At 41.9% G+C, this 18,024-nt stretch overlaps 1 protein-coding gene across 8 annotated transcripts in view; it reads right to left on the reverse strand.

Annotated features, from left to right (window-relative positions):
• The window catches only part of FBXW11 (F-box and WD repeat domain containing 11), a 136,687-nt gene that overhangs the window by 11,954 nt on the left and 106,709 nt on the right, over window positions 1-18,024 (reverse strand). For all 8 annotated transcript variants that reach the window (XM_002710378.5, XM_051843607.2, XM_051843606.2 and 5 more), the window contains 5 exons: window positions 11,990-12,127; window positions 8,622-8,740; window positions 5,902-6,151; window positions 2,277-2,395; window positions 41-151 (listed from right to left, as the gene is read on the reverse strand). In XM_002710378.5, coding sequence (XP_002710424.1) covers window positions 41-151; window positions 2,277-2,395; window positions 5,902-6,151; window positions 8,622-8,740; window positions 11,990-12,127 — 737 coding nt within the window. The remainder of the gene's footprint in view (window positions 1-40; window positions 152-2,276; window positions 2,396-5,901; window positions 6,152-8,621; window positions 8,741-11,989; window positions 12,128-18,024) is intronic.

Consider the following 18,024-nt stretch of genomic DNA (forward strand, 5'->3'; position numbering starts at 1 on the left):
GGATTTATAAACAGTGCATCTGAACCCTGTAAACACATACCCGTCATAGGCCCCACTGACAATCCTCTTGTTATCAAATCGGATGCACCGGACCAGTTCTTCATGTCCCTCTAGGACTCTCAAGCAGGCACCACATTCGATATCCCATAGCCTTGAATGAAAAACATACTTCTGAGAAACAACTTCCCACACAATCCTCAACTTCTTTCTCCCACTATAGATCATTTTTCACAGAATAAACCCAGTTTATGAAAGTGAAAAAAAATGACTTTTCACTAGCCTTAAACTCTTGATTTTTAGCTCACACATAGTCTACATATACAAAGTATGAGGATATTTCAAAAGGTTCATGGACTTTGAAATCCAGGTCTAGTTTTTTCACAGTATGCATTTTCCATGAATTTTTTGAAGAGTCTATATATGCCAGGATTCCAAAAATTTTTCTGGACCAAAGTAAATATTTTTAATTGCACTTTCCCAAGAACTTTCTAGAGTCTACTCATATATACATTTATACAGTTTGTGTACTTTAAGCACTAACTTAGGAGGAAGTCTTACTTTTTTTTTTTTTTTTTTTTTTTTTTTTTTTTTTTTTTTTTTTGACAGGCAGAGTGGACAGTGAGAGAGAGAGACAGAGAGAAAGGTCTTCCTTTTGCCGTTGGTTCACCCTCCAATGGCCGCCGCGGTCGGCGCGCTGCGGCCGGCGCACCGCGCTGATCCGATGGCAGGAGCCAGGAGCCAGGTGCTTTTCCTGGCCTCCCATGGGGTGCAGGGCCCAAGCACCTGGGCCATCCTCCACTGCACTCCCTGGCCACAGCAGAGAGCTGGCCTGGAAGAGGGGCAACCGGGACAGAATCCGGCGCCCCGACCAGGACTAGAACCCGGTGTGCCGGCGCCGCTAGGCGGAGGATTAGCCTAGTGAGCCGCGGCGCCGGCTACTTTTTGTTTTATTTCCTTTTTATACAGTTTGAAATGTTTTAAAATCACATGCACATATTACTATTTAAATGAGACCAACAAACAAAAAACTTCCACTATAGTTAGTTTCTGCGCACTCTCTTGACCTCTGAATTGATGAAAACATGTAGTCAAGTGGTCCAGGAGTACTTTTCTGGGGAAGATGGCAAGTGGTCATGTAGTGGGTGAAGGGGACAGGGAGAACACACCTAACAGTCAGCGGTCATGCTTCTACCCCAGAATCTATAAGGTCCACTGAGGTTAAAACTGGTGGACCAATATGGTGGCGAGACATGTCCATCCTGATGTAGACTGTATACCAGTGTCGGACAGTTGACAGGGTTGGAGTGAGAGACTTCTAGGCAGCTGTAGTATCTTGGAAACACAAATCCATCGACTACAGTAGGCCTTTTTCTCTGCATATGATTTACATAACAATTCTGAAGTTAGAGGATTCTTTTTTTCCTACTATCATTGATTTTTTTTCTCTATTATTTGCAAAAAGAAATTATAGAAAACTAGAATGAACAAAACAAAGGGAGCAAACTAATCCTTCCATGACCTTTCTTGGCTCTCCACCTATCACACACCCAGTGAACATTTTACCATAATTGCCCTCAGCAAATCTTTAGAAATTGGTGACTGAACAGAGCCATTAGCACTGCCAAGGGGACTCCAAAGTAGTTCCCCTCTATAAACTGTCCAGAAATCTGCATCACTATTCTGCAAAATCTCAGAGACTCCAATGAGGAAGTTAAGGACTGTTTATTGATGAAACATGAAGCTGCACCACAAAGCATGTCAAACACAGCAGAACCAAGATATGCACTCTAAATCAGCTTTTATCTTAAATATCTTGGAATTTTACATGATAAAACTTATAACAAGTATAGCTTACTTTGGACCCAATCTTTATCTTGCCTAAACATTAGGAAATCTTGTTATAAATCCCAAAGTTAGTTATGTATGTAAAGCTGCTAGTTGTGTTGGAAGAGTGGGAAAGTGACATGAGATAATCAGATATTTATTTAAGGGATTTTAATAAAACAGTAAATGTCTAAAGTTTGAGGTGTTCCAGTATTAAGTGATCCTGACTGGCAGGATCTCTGTGTATTGGGACAATCTTGAAAGAACACCCAGGGTGAACACAATTTTCCTATTTGAGTATGCAGAGCCAAATAAATTCATAAAAGTTACCTAAGGCTTTCTTATCTAACGCATCCCATTTATTCTCAGTCACTTGAGCATTAGGACTGAGAGATGAGCCAACACTGGGTAAATAATAAGCCTGCTCTGTCAGCACATCAACTTCTACCCACCTGATGGTATTATCTGAGGAGCCACTCACAACCAGTCGATCCCTGTACTGGAGGCAGGCAATACCTCGCTTGTGCCCATTAAGAGTACGAACAAATTCACAGGTACTCGTACTCCAGACCTGTATAACGAATTAGCAATATTTTTAAGAATGAATACAGAAAAGTCCTTCCACAATACACTTTCAAAAATAAACAAAGAGCTTCTGTGAATGACCCAAATATGTAATTATAAAATATGGCCTCTTCTAACTCAATATTGGAAGGCCGGGGGACAGACTGGACAGCATAAAATTTTTTTGGCTGTCTAGTGATAAAACTGGAATAAATATGAGGGAAGCTGCAAAGTCTCCAAACTTTGAGATCCTCACAAAGAGAATATCTACAAGATGGCTCAGACATTCATTTGCCTAACGCAAGGAGTTTGTGTCAGATTTTACATTTCTACGCCAGCTGACATATCACACCCAATGTAACTGATACAAAAAAAAGCTTTATCTTTCATACCCTCCTCTTTTTCAGCATAGGTCTATTTTTGATGTTTATTTTCATCTACTTGAAAGGCAGAAAAACAGAGAAAGACAGAAATAGACAGAGACAGGGAGGAATCTTCTATTCACTGATTCACTCCCCCAAATGCCTGCAAAAGCCAGAGATTGGCTGGAATGAAGCCAGGAGCTGGGGATTCTATCCAGCCCTCCCATGTGGGTGGAAGGGACCCAAGCACTTCAGTCATCTTCTGCTGCCTTCCGGATACACCAGAAGGAAGCTGGATCAGAAGAGTAGTAGCTGGGATGTAAACTGGCACTCAAGATATGAGACATGCATATTCAAAGTTACAGCTTACCCCACAGTGCTGCAATACCTGCCCCCAGCATAAGTTCTTAAATAGCTCCACTAGTTTTGAAACATCAATGCTAATATTATGTATGTGGATTAAATAATCCCCACTTTTCTGAAATCATGCTTATAGATCTATTTAATATATTTAATATATTAGGAAGCCAAATGCAGAGATATACGGCAACCTGAGAGGTGTGAATCATTTTACCAGCTGCATTTGTAGCCAAATGGGATAAATGAATATCCACATACAAAACAAGAGATAAATATCCACCTTATACCATATAAAATATGTAATTCAGAATGGATCAAAGACTTATATATAAGAGCCGAAACTACCCTTAAAACAAAACGGAGGAGTAAATCTTTGTGACACTAAATCAGGCAATGATTTCTTAGATGATAATAACAAAATAAAAATAATACAACAAAATTTAAAAATATAATTTGATGTCATCAATATTAAAATCATTAGCACATCAAAGAACAACATAAGAAAGTGAAAAGAGGGGTAGACATTTAGAGGACAAGTTAAGACACATTGTTTGGGATGCCCACATTCATTCCACAATGCCTGGGTTCAAGTCCTGGCTCTGCTTCTAATTCCAGCTTCCTGTTAATGTGCACCAAAGGAGAGAGCAGGTGATAACTCCTTGTGGGAGACATGGATTGAATTCCTGACTCCTGGTTTTGGCCTGGCCCGGCCCCACCTGTTGCAAGCATTTGGGAATTAATTAGTGGATATAAGATCTCTTTCTCTCTGTCTTTCAAACAAATAATTTTTAAAAAGAAAGTGAAGGGGCTGATGTTGTGGCACAGTGGGTTAAGCCACCACCTGCGAGGCCAGCATCCATATCAGAGCACCAGTTTGAGTCCTGGCTGTTCCAGTTCTGATCCAGCTCCTGCTAATGCACCTGGGAGAGTAGCAGAAGATGGTCCAGGTACTTGGCCCACTGCCATCCATGTGGGAGACTAGGACAGAGTTCTGGACTTCTGGCTGCAGCTCGGCCCAGCCCTGGATGTTGCTGTCATTTGGGAAATGAAATAGCATTGAAGATCTCTCTCTCTCTCACTCTGCCTTTTATATAAATAAAATAAATTTTTTAAAAAGTAAAAAAGACAACCCATAAAACAGGGTAAAATAATTTACAAATTATGTATCTGATAAGGGTCTTGTATCCAGAATACATAAAGAACACTTAAAACTCAGTGATAAAAAGACAAATTCCCTAATTTTTAAAATGGGCAACAGATTGAAACAGATATTTCTCTAAAGATGATATACAAATGGTCAATAAGCATATGAAAAGATACTGAATACCATCAGTTATTATAATCTGCAAAGCAAAACCAAAGATACTCTTTCTTGTACATCTATCAGGACAGATGTAATACAAAAGACAGGTAATAACAACTGTTGACAAGAATACGGAAAAACCTTCCAGCTGATATTACAAAACAGTTGTTTTTGCAATAAGGCCCAGACCCTGTTGACTTCAGGCACTGGTCTTGTACTCACTGCTGTGACTATGGAATAAATCAACACACAGAAATACTACGTGTTCAGTTTCCAGGCCACTTAAACCAAAGTTTGATACAATACAGTCCATGTTATGTGGAGCTAGGTATCAGAATACTGTCTAGAGCTTTTAACTGTCATTAAAAGACAGTTTTTTGAACAAGTTCAAACGCTTATATACCATTGGCATGTTTGCAAAACAGTAAGTTCATGTTGGAAAATAGTTTGGTAGTTCCCCAAAATATTAAACACAGAGTTACCATCACAAGAGAAATAAAAATACACAAACATGCAATAACTTATACATGTTTATAGTAGCACTATTCATAATAGTCAAAACCAAACTGAAACAACCACAAGCCACATGTATGATTCTAATTGTATAAAATATCTAAAACGGGCCTTTTCATAGAGACAGGTGTCAGGGTAGTGACTGCCAGGGACTGGAAGGGGCATGTGGGGATTCATTCATAATGGGTATGATGCTTCTTAAGATAAAAATCTTCCAGAACTAGATTGGGGTAATTTTAAACAACACTTCAGATAAACTAAAAGGTCACTGAATTATAGACTTCAAAATAATGAATCTTATGATATGGAAATTACATCTCAGTAAAGTTGTCATAAATACAGAAGAAAGCTAGAATTTTAAAAAGTTTTCATGGACACTGGAATCAGAATTGCAATGACCATATCTTGTGGACCATCCCAGGCTACAACTTCTCGTCCTATTTCTGCCTTCACATACACACCACAGGCTGAGCTTCCTGAAAGCATGGACAGGTCAGGCTCACCAAATCTCCAATATCCAGCCCAGGGTCAATGGCAAGGCAAGCTATCTAAGTTAAGTGAATAAAACAAGATTTGCTACTAGCTGTGTGACCTTCAACAGAGTTCTTCCCTCACCCTCTGAGCCATGGCTATGAATCAGAGGCAACACCTAAATAACAAAAAGTACGAGGATGGTTAAGTGAGATGTGACATAAAGCCCCTAGCACACAATGTGTGCTCAATGGTGTGGTTCTCTTCCTCTTGGAAATTATCAACAATGTCATTTCGTGAAATGGAAAACTATTATTCTCTTTTCTGGATCGATGACTTCCTCCTACCTTGCCTGACACTAAAAGTATGTGGAATGGGAAGGCTGCACAGGTTCATGAACATTAAAGAAGAATAAACACCTTGCCATGTACTGACCTGTCTCCACTCTCTCTCTGGTCCATAAGAGACAGAAGCAGGCAGGGCTATGATTAAAGACTCACTTACTTTGATGGTCCTGTCACCAGAGGCAGACACGATGTATTTATCATCAAAGTCTACTACATTGACAGCAGCACGGTGGCCAACCAGGACACGGCGTAGAGTGATGTCGGTGGCCGAAGCCATGTCCCACACGGCAATGGAGCGGTCCTTAGAACAGGTCACCATGAGTCCATTGCTGAAGCGTAAGTGCAGTACAGCCTCATTGTGGTGGATCAATGTGTTGAGAACTTCACCTGTGTTCACATCCCAGACTCTAAATGAAAAGAGAAATGCATGCTGCTCAATTACTGAGAAAGCCAAGAAAAGACTCTGTCCTCTAAACTGAGTCCACTCTTTTTTCTGTTTGTTTCTTTTTTTCTGAGAGACAGACAGGAAGCTCCCATTCACTTGCTCACTCCCCAAATGCCTGCAACAGCCAGAGCCAAAAGCTTGAAACTCAATCTAGGTCTCCCTTATGGGTGGTAGGAACCCAATTACTTGAGCCATCACTGCTGCCTCTCAAGGTCTGCTGAAGTCAGGAAGTAGAGCCAGGAACCTAACCCAAAACTCCAATGTGTGACACAGATGTCTCCAGACTAAATACCTGTTCCCTGTATCCATTTTTTTTTAAAGATTTATTTATTTATTCATCTGAAAGGCAGAGTTATAGAGAGGCAGTGTGAGAGAGAGAGAGAGAGAGAGAGAGAGGTCTTCTATCCACTGGTTCACTACCCAAATGGCTGCCAACAGTCAGAGCTGGGCCAATCCGAAGCCAGGAGCCAGAAGCTTCTTCTGGGTTTCCCATGTGGGCGCAGAGACCCAAGCACTTGGGTCATCTTCCACTGCTTTCTCAGGCCATAGCAGAGAGCTGGATTGGAAGTGGAGCAGTGGGGACTCCAACTAGCACCCATACAGGATACCAGCACTGCCGGCAGTGGCTTTACCCACTGCATCACACTGCCAGCCCTGCCCTATGTCTATACTTAAAAGTACCTATGTACAGGATTACAAGGAGCCCTAGAAACAATTTATTTGCTGAGAAGTACTGAGATGGTTGACTTGACAGTCAGGTATTCAGGGACAGTGTTTGTAGGTTCATGCTGATGATGAATGATTGCTCAATGAAGTAGGCTTTGCAGTGAGTCTGAGATGGCAGGAAGACGGAGGTATAACGGCTGGGGAATTGAGAACAGTGCAGTTCTTGGTGACCTCTAACAAACAGACTTCTAGGTCTCTTACAAGTAAACTGGAAACTAGAAGTCATGATATCTCATCCAACACCACACCCATTTCTGTACTCAAATGCTTTATGGACAAAGCCAGGGTCTCCTACTTGCTTCATATTTGAGATACAAGATTTTTAAGGATGGTCTTGCCATAGCCTGGCTTTTCTATAACCCCAACCTCCTAAGATGACAAGTTCACATATAGTGGAGGAGAAGGCTCTGGTCTCTAGGACTGAGATGTGATTTCTGGCAGAAGCAGCAGCCTGGAAGTTCAAGGGCAGGAAGGGGATCCTGGGCTTGCTGTCAGCTGGGGAACAGGGAAGTCCGAGAGTGTGGCATGAGACTAGTGGCCACAGGATCGAGGAGAGGAAAGAGGATGGAGAATACAGTAACCCGGGGACAGACTCAGGGGCTATTGCTATCCCTCTGAGGCACACTGCAAAACAGCCCTCTTCCAGTACCTGATTCAGCCTAGAAGATGGATTTCCTTTAGACCCACATTCCCTTCCAGCCACCAGCCCACCAGCAGACAGTCCAGCTGAGGCGTCACTTAAGGACCTCTACTCAGATGGACTCATCTACACCCAGCTCCAGCTGGGGGAAAATATCCTTGTCCCAACTTGACTGAGGAAACTAGTTAACCTCTCTGGCTGTGGTTTCCTAATCCATCTATAAAAATGAAACTAGTATCTACCAACTTGGTAAAGGATGATGTGAGAACCTAAGAGTATAATATTATACAAAGTATCTAGCCAGCTATCTGGCACTCAGATTTTACTCTTCCTATGTCTCTCAAAGGTTCTGGAACCTGGGACAAGTGTTGGGCACAGTGGTTAAGATTCTGCTTAGGATGCTCACGTGTTGTATAAGAGAGCCTGGAATCTAGTCCTGGCTCCATTTCCAATTCCAGGTTCCTCCTAATGTCCTCTGGGGGACAGTAGGTGATGGCCCAGGTTCTTGGTTTCCTGTCAACCACACAAGACCCAGATTGAGTTCTGGACTCCTGGTTTCAGCCTAGCCCCACCCTGGCTATTGTGGGCATTTGGAGAGTGTACTAGTGGATGGAAAATATCTCTCTTGCTCCCTCTCTCCACCTTTCTTTTTTAAGATTTTATTTTATGTGAAAGACGGAGTTATAGAGAGAGTCCACTGGTTCACTCCCGAGATGGCCGCAATAGCTAGAGCTGGACCAGACCGAAGCCAGGAGCCAGGAGCTTCATCCATGTCTCCCATGTGGGTGGCATCCTCTGCTGCTTTCCCAGGCACATTAGCAAGGAGCTGGATCAGAAGTGAAGCAGCCAAGACATGAACTGGTGCCCATATGGGATGCCGGCATTGCAGGCGGCGGCTTTATCAGCTATACAACAATGCTGGCCCTTCCACCTTTCAAATAAAATGAAACATTTGTTAAATACAAATACAGCAAGTTAAACAATACAAAGTGTGTGTGCCAATCCCAGAAGCTGTGACTCTCAGTCTCCGCTTAAAATTTTAGAGCGATGAAGCTAGATCACTCACCTCACAGTAGAATCTGAAGAACCGGTTACAATAACACGTTCATCATACTGCAGACAAAGGACAGAGCCTGTGTGTCCTGTTAACACTTTCAAACATTCCAGGCTGGTTTTATCCCAAATCTATTGAGACAAGATCAATCACAAACAGTAACTTAGTATATCACGTTTTATAAATGTTATTGTCATACTTTATGAGCTGAATCAAAAAATAAAACACACCTGTGTTGCAGTAAATAAAAGCAGTTAAATATCATACATGTGGGAAATGACAAGAACAGGACAATGCTAATTTCTAGAACACAAGTGCTATTTTATTTAGATGTGCTGTTATACTATCAAAAACCCATATAAAAGGAATTATAAAATAAAAACATACTGTTTACCCTTTGTTTACAAAATGACAAAGATAAAAAATGAAACATTCAACATTTCAGCAAATTCAAGGTAAACCATGAAGAGTTCTAAATGAGAAAAATGTAACACTTCATAACAATCAAGTATTTAAAATGGTCAGAATAAAAACTGTCTATACAGTGACATAGTGACTACATACACATATATTTCTTTAAGGATTTATTTATTTGAAAGGTGCAGTTACAGAGAGAGAAATCTTCCATCTGCTGGTTTACTCCTCAAACAGCCACAACAGCTAGGGCTGGGCCAGACTGTAGGTACAGGGGCTCAAGAACTTGGGCCATCTGCTGCTGCTTTCCCAGGTACATTAGCAGGGAGCTGGATCGGAAGTGGAGCAGCTGTGACTCAAAGCAGCATCCATATGGGATGCTGGCACTGCAGGCAGCAGCTTAACTCACTATGCCACAGTGCCAGCCCCATGATTATATTTTTAAAGAAGAAAAATAACTAAAAGGAAATAAAATGTAAATAATAGTTATTTTTCTACTCATGGTCTTTTCCTGTCTCCATCTATTTGCCTTTTCTAGAATGTCACATAGTCAGAAGCACACAGTATATAGCCTTTTCAGATTGGCATCTTTTGCCTACTAACATGCAGTTAAGGTTCCTCCACATCTTTTTATGGCTTTAGAGGTCATTTCTTGTGTAGGTCACCTGGGCATCTGGCAATTAGGAAGTCCCTAGTCAAAATATCCAGCAATAAAGAAATCACCAGTGATGGAAAAACACTTACCCAGTGGCAATCTGTCTCAGATATGTATCTCCCAGGTTACAATCCAAGTTGCAGCACTCATCAGCCTCTATCTGTCCTGCCTCCTTTCAGTTTATTTAATAAATCTAACTCTTCTCTCTCTCTCTCTCTCTCTCTCTCTCTCTCTGACTGCTGGTAAATACTTTCACCACCTGCAACACTGTTCTCAATCAGTGGTTTCTCAGAATATTTCACACAACTTAAAGACAGGTCATTAGAAATTATTCAGGAAAAAGTAGAAAAGTAAAACAGATGTAAAGAACTATGTGGGATAATATTGAAAGATCTAATATATATGGGGCTGGTACTGTAGCACAGAGGGTTAAGCTACTGCCTGGGATGCCAGCATCCCACCCATATGAGTACTGGTTTGAATCCTGACTGCTCTACTTCAGAGCCAGCTCCCTGCTAATGTGCCTGGGAAGGCATTGGAAGTTGGCCCCAACCACACATGTGGGAATCCATGAAGCTCCTGATTCCTGGCTTCTGCCTGGCCCAGCACCAGTCATTGCCACCATCTGGGGAATGAACCAATGACAGAAGATGTATCTCTCTCTCTCTCTCTGTAACTCTGATTTTCAAATACAATCTTGGAAGGGAAAAGAAAAGAAACTGTGAATATTTGAAATATTTGAGTAACTAATATTTGAAATACTAATGGCCACAGACTTCTGAAATTAGCAACAGATTAAAGATGCCCAGTGAAAAACTTCCTATGACATCAAAAGCATGATCCAAAAGAAAAAAAAAAAAAAAAAAAAGAAAGAAAGAAAAAGAAAAAACTGGAAAGCTGGACTTCATCAAGATTAAAGTCTTCTGCTTTATGAAAGAAATTAAGGAAATGAAGAAAAGTCACAGACTTGGAGATATTTGGGAAACTATGCCTAACCAAGAATCCATTTTTTAAAATGGGCAAAGAGTTGAACAGAAAGTTCACAGAAGAATATACAGATGACAAATAACCAAATGAAAAGACCCTACTGTCATCAATCATTGGGGAAATGTGAATTCAAAACAAAACTGAGGGGCCAGCGCTGTGGCGAAGCACATAAAGCCACCACCTGCAGTGCTGGCATCCCATAAGGGCGCCAGTTCGAGTCCCGGCTGCTCTACTTCCTATCCAGTTCTCTGCAATGGCCTGGGAAAGCAGAAGATGGCCCAAGTGCTTGGGCCCCTGAACCCACGTGGGAGACCCAGAAGAAGCTCCTGACTCCTGGCTTCAGATTGGCGCAGCTCCGGCCTTTGCGCCTTGGAGAGTGAATCAGCAGATGGAAAACCTCTCTCTCTCTTTTTCTCTCGCTCTCTTTCTCTCCTTCTCTGTGTAACTCTTTTCAAATAAATAAATAAATCTTAAAAAGAAAAAACTGAGGTATGTCAATATATGTTAGAACTGCGAGTATCAGAAAAGCTGAAAATATCAAGGGCTGGCAAGGTGGCAGAACAAAAAGGACTCTTCTACATTGTTGCCAGGAATGTAAACTGGTATAACCACTTTGGAGAACAACTTGGCAGTTTCTTAGCATGCAAGACATATACTTACCACACGAGCCAGTAATCTCACTCCTAGGTTTGCACTCAAGTGAACTGAAAACTTAATGTTCTCATGAAACATATGTGACTTTACTCACAAATACACTTCAACAGGTAAATGTGATGCACTCAAAAATACTACTCAGCAATTATAAAAAAAGAAGAAAAAGCTATAACTAAATCCAACAACACAGATGAATCTCAAATGCACCATGCTAAGTATAGGAAGCCAGACTCAAGAAGTCACATATTATATGATTCCATTGATAGGACATTCTGGAAAAGGCAGAATTGTCAGGACTGAAAAAAAAGATTGCTTGCCAAGATTTGAGGTGGGGGCAATTTTAAAAGGTCAGGACAAGGGTATTTGAAAGGGAATCTCTTCACTGCTATTACAGACCTTTGCCTCTATGTGTTTACTTTATATAACTTTCTTATATGTAAATTACAATTTAGTTCTTTAAGAATTCTAAGTTTCCTTAAACACAACAATATACAAACAATGTAAAACAAAATCTGTCAGCTTAGCAGTCAGGGTCTTGTATTCATCACAAGGAAGTGCCTCGACTGAGTGGAACAGATAAAACCAATCAGTAAATGCAAAGATTGTAACATCTAGTGTCTAGCACCTAACTACAATTCTGAAAATACTAACAAGAAATGCTGGCATTCACCTTAATGGAATTATCTCGTAGGCCACTGATAATTTTTTCATCATCATACTGTAAACAGTAGACACCTTTACTATTTTCAGAGCGGCACTGAATCCTTTGCAAGTTGTGTCGTCCACACCGCCAGTTAGATTCTATAGTCTAGTGGGAAAAAAGGAGACAAAGTGAGTTTTTGTGAATCAACTCCTCTAGTAGGCTTCAGAATTTGGCGTTGCTTCCAGAAACAGCATACCACTGATACCCCAATCTTAGTTTGCATAACTGTCTGTGGATAGGAACCATGCTCTTTTCCAAGTAAGACATTAGCCCAACAATGTTTTTACTCAAAGTTTCCTTGCTTTTCTGGCAACTATCAGAGAATTTCCAATGAGTTTTAGGTTGGGTTTGAAATGGCTTAGACAGAATTCAATATGGTTGAAGAATGCCATTTGCACCCAAAACATACAAACAAATAATAACTCAATGGGTAGCTCCCTAATGCCAATTAAAACATTTGGCGAAACCCTGAAGCCATCATTAAGCACACTCTGACAACGCACGTATCAACCAAAGCATTGTCTTGAGCATTGAGAAAAGATATTGAGCAACAACTACACGCCAACTACATAGGAAGAATTTTATCTGTTATCAATCTCCCTCCAGACAATCGTTGTTTTAGAGTAAGACTAGCACATGCCAGCCCTGTTATTCTCATTCTTTCTTCATTCATGTGACATTTCCCACAACGTTAGTATATTCCAACTGGGGATAACAAGATCAATAGGAAGCACACTGCATTTGAAAGAGGCACCAGTCTAGCAGGCACACAAAAGCTGAACTGGATATACAGACAGTCCTTGACTTAAGGTGATGGTGCAACTTTCAGTTCTTCAGTTTTCCAATGGTACAAAAGCAATACGTGGTCAATAGAAACTGTACTTTGAATTCTGATCTGTTTCCAGGCTAGCAGTAGGTGATGCAATACTTACGTGCAGTGCTGGGCACTAGTTTCCAGACAGCTATGCAATCACAGCGGCAAACAGCCAACACCATACAATGCACTGTGTTACTATGAAGTTTGGTAGGTTAGGGGTATTGAGCACATTTTCAACCTACAATATTTTCAACTTAAAATGAGTTCATCAGGATGTAAATCCATCATAAGTCGAGGAGCATCTGCATTCTAACTTTATTTGGCTAACGCATGCTATAAGCTTGGAAGAAAAGTTATTATTATTTCCACTATACAAATATCTAGTTTATCCAAGGCCACAAAACAAGTAATTGGACTAGCTGGAAGTCACACTCAGTTTTTTGTGATGCTTACTAACATATTCAGTGCCTATAAGGAAGAAGGTCCTGATCCCTGAGGCTATAAACACAGAATGTAAGATCAGTACCAATGCCAGATAAAATAGGAGCGTGTGAAATGAGTGATAAAAACTCTAAGTGCTGCAAGACCTCAGGGAGACCAAGAGCCCTAGGCCTGAGACCAGTGGGCAAAGTGTAATGAGGAAGTAGGTCACGCCCAGACCACCACCCAGACCACCACAATACAGCTTCTGGTAGAGACCAGAGGGAATTTTCAGGATCAAAAGATTCAAGTTATAACCATACAAGAATAACCAAAGTCTGAATTCCTGAACCTTGAAATCAGGGGCCAATGGGGGCTATAATAACTGGTAACACCTCAGTTCAGAATACAGTTTAAAAGGTTTTCTCTGTGTAGCTAATTATCTCTGAGTAGCTAAAAGTTTAGTTACTTGCTTTGTAGAAGATAGGAGATAAATCTCACTTGACTCACTGGCTCTGCTGACATCTAACCGAATTTCCTCTTATTTTCAAGGCACTAAGCTTCTGCACGTCTAAAAGGTTACAGTTTACTGAGCTCATTGAGTGCTATATGCCAGGCACTACGATTTCCTAACAATGCTGTGTATTTTATACACGGAGGGTTGTCCCAGGACTCCCATGGATACCAAGCTCCACAGATGCTCAAGTTCCTTATGTAAAATGATGTACGCACATTCTCCCATATACTTTAAATCATCTCTGGATTATCTATAATACCTGACACACTGTAAATTGTTGTTGTATTTTATTACTTAGAGAATAATGACAAGGAAAAAGTCTATACACATCCAGTACTGGCACAGTTTTTAAAAGAATAATAATAATAATAATATAAAAACTGTTTTGACCTCCCGTTGGTTCAGCCTACAGCTGTGGAACAGGCCGACCCTAAGGGATGACTGTATTGATAGCTAAGACTCACTACTCTGAAGCAGGAACTGTTGTCCACTTCACAGAAAGAGAAACGGAAGCTAGTAGGTACACTTACAGACTTTAAAAGAAAATGCTTCCATCATCGTGGCCTGTGCTTAGCAAGAGCCCTGGAAACACGAGCCCTGCCCTCCAAGAGCTCCCACACAGAGCCCTGATATAAGGCGGGATGGCACACTCCCAATGTCTGCGTCGGGACTTCCTAGCCCGTGTCATCATCTCTAGTGAGGTGATAAAATGTCACATGTATAAACCACATTTCCAAACCAGCTGACCCCATCTGTTATCTTCAGGTATCAGATGTGGCAGGTATCAGATGTGTCAGTAGAAATTAACTTTTTAAAAGAGGGTCCAGAAAATGAAGACTCTCTTAACAGGAGCTCAATGCTTAGAGTCCCTGGGAGAAGTGATGTATTTTTAGACAGTGACTGAGCCACGTCAGCATGCTAAGCATCCTGGGAAAACGCTGACTCAGGAGGCAGATGTCCTGGGAACAAGCCTAATTTCTGGCCAGTGACCTTGGTAGTGGTTACCCACGCTCAGCTACATCCTCTGAGGACCTACAGAGCTGCAACAGAAGCACGACTCTATATGAATCCAGAGCATGGCAAAGATCAATACACAGTCTGTCCTACACACAGAGCAGGTGGGGTATTTAAGTTCCTACAGCTGTTTCTGGGTTTAAAACATGTACTTTCAGTGTTATTCAGTCAGTAAGGAGCCTTGCTACTCTGTATATTTCTATGACTGGAAAAACCACATTATCACATTCGGGATAATTTTTAATTTAAAAAGGAGAAGTAGAGGAATACCCATACCTGAAAGACTTCCCTACCTGTTCTCCCATTGCTCTAAAATACTTGGTAGAACTCAGCAACCTAGTCACAGCTTTTCTGCATCTAAACCCTGAAGACACAGCAGAGGGGACTACAGAAGGGAGCCAAGACAAAGCCACACATCCACTGTGAGATGTCTGGACAGAGTACAAGGTCAAAGCAGAGCCATAGCCTAGAGCTGGAGGACAGAACCTCTCAAAATCCAGACACCAGACACCAGCCCTTCATTCTAAGTTGAATGAAAGCCTATGACTACGCTGGTGAAGAGCCTCATTTTCTAAAATACGTTTCTAGAGGGTCAGCGCCGTGGTGCAGTAGTTGATGCTCTGCCTGCAGCTCTGGCATCTGATATGGGCGCCAGTTCTAGTCCTGGCTGCTCCTCTTCCAATCCAGCTCTCTGGTATGGCCTGGGAAGGCAGTGGAGGATGGCACAAGTCCTTGGGTCCCTGCACCCATATGGGAGACCAGGAAGAAGCTCCTGGCTCCTGGCTTCGGATCGGCGCAGCTCCAGCTGTTGTGGCCATTTGGGGAGTGAACCCACGGAAGGAAGACCTTGCTCTCTGTCTCTTCCTCTCACTATCTGTAACTCTATCTCTCAAATAAAAAATAAAATATGTTTCTAAATTTTAAAAAGAAAAAGGTTGTCAAGCAGTTTTTGGTGGGTCACTGTAGAAAGTCTCCACTTTGGGTTCCCAAATTGGAAGACAAGCATGGCTTGCTTTGAAATGCTATGGAGCCCACAAAGCAGCAGACCGGGGCACTGACGACAGGGCTGCGCAGCAGCTGCAGGTAACCCTGAGATGCACTCGGCTTCTCCACTGCCAGGGCCACCCACACACGGGAAAGCAATGCCCGCCCGATGACTTACACTGTCTGAGTGGCAGTTTCCTCCTCTCTAAAAATGGGGATAATATCTCCTCCCTCAAAACTGTCGTAAGATCAAATGAGATTACATCCGGAAAGTTCTCAGCACAGGCCCTGTTGAGAACACGGACCAAAAATAGTGGGCTCTGACCAGAAAATATCTTCTCGCCAAATTGCCAGGAATTATCTCAGTCTAGGCTGATATTTAAAGCTGATAATCCTGTGCCCTCCCTAACAGTTCCCAGGAAGGGACTCAGCCCTCAGAAGGAATTCAGCTAGGATCTCAGCATCAGCAGCAGAGCCCAGGTCATGCACAGGTGCACCTCTTTAATTACGTGGATCTCTGCCACTTCACTTAGCCATCAGGGGTGACAGCTACCGTAAAGGAAGATTTTGTGTTTTTGAGAACCTGTAAAATCCCCTTACCCTGCGCAAATTTTCAAAATACTGGGAAAGTAGCCATGATACACAGAGTATACAGCAGCATTTAAATTGGCAATAGAGTGAAAACAGATGTCTGAGTATGGAGGAATAACATTATTTTTAGAAGCCTAAACACAACTGGGTGGGTGGGCAAGTTTCGGCATTTTCTGGTCAGGACAATGTTAATATCAAGCTTGCAAACCACAAAAAAGCTCTCCACTTTCCCTGAATACAATGTGGTTTATTAAAAGGTGCGACACAGCACACCCTCACTTTCCCAGTGCTCTGTTCCAAGGGGAGCCTTTCACAGGCAAGAGAGGGAAAAGGTGCATCCACGACAGAGTCTGTCACTACTCTGAAGAAACAGCCCACCAGAACTCTGTTAAAACAGCTTCCATCTCTGGGAGGGACAATCAGGACAGAGCAAAAAGAACATGGGTTTTGGGGGAAGAATCTCAGTTTAGATGAACTGAGGATTAAATCACTGTAGCAAAGTACCTAGCAGGATGCCTGCCGCTAACGATGACAGTGACAGTATGAACAGCAACGAAGACTCCAGACAGAAAAGGAGAATATGGCTGCTGCTTTTAGGAGTATGCCTTGGGTTTTCCAGGAAGTCCCTCCCAATTCAGAGGCCCTGTAAAGCGTCTCTGTGTGGCAGGAACACCCAGGAGAGACGCACCTTCACGTATCGCTAGGGACCGGTCCTTATTCTCCTCAGGCTCCATTTCTCACGTCCTCATTTCCTGAGTAACAGGAGTTAGCCTCACCAAGCCAGGTTCTCTACTTCCCCCTTAATTTTTAGCCAGTTTCTGGTGGGTCAGTATGGAACGGGTAGTTCAGAGACGAACATTTCCTTTGTGCTCACCAGAGCTAATCTGGCAATGGTTGGTTTACAGCTGCCAAATGTGAGCCAAACTGTCATGGTGGAGGAAGAAATCAAAAGAAAGTGTTGTGAACTGGCAACCTTGCAAATAGATGGAGAAAATAAAGACTCTGAAGCTGTGTACATAAAGGCAACCATGGGGGAGGGGGTAAATAGCCACGTGACATCCCAGGTATAATTTATCTTTTGCCAATGCACTCAAAACCCTTTAAAAGCACTACCTTTGCCATAACTGAATTAAAACAAGGCCAACTAGTATTATCTTATCCCATACCCTTTATCAGCAGACAGGCCAGGGCACTGACTATTGTTGACTCAGTTGAAAAAGATGAAAAGATCACCTTGAAATTCTGTAGGCATAAAACCATATGGCTCTTTCTCCCTGACTCCTTGAATTTGCCATTTGGAAAACAACAAACAACCACTCTCAGCCTACAGCTAGACAGACCTCAGTCAATTTGTTTTAACTGCTTAACTGCATAAGGAGTTGTAAAATTTTTGGTAGTCTCAGTTTTGCCTTATTATAGACATGAATGATAACAGTATATACCTTTCTGTATGAAATAAATGCAATAATCTATGCAAATCACCCAACACAGTTCATGGTATATTGCAAGGGCTCAAAAGAGGGTATTTCTAAGAAATGCATTCTGCTTATGAGGGTCCATGCCAGCCACAAGGGGCACAGCCATACCCACAAAACCCCCTCATTTGTTTGATGCCAGGATCACTGCAAGAAATCCCTACATGTAAAAATGTCCACCCTG

The sequence above is a fragment of the Oryctolagus cuniculus genome, chromosome 6 (assembly GCF_964237555.1).
Source record: "Oryctolagus cuniculus chromosome 6, mOryCun1.1, whole genome shotgun sequence".
NCBI classification, from domain to species: domain Eukaryota; kingdom Metazoa; phylum Chordata; class Mammalia; order Lagomorpha; family Leporidae; genus Oryctolagus; species Oryctolagus cuniculus.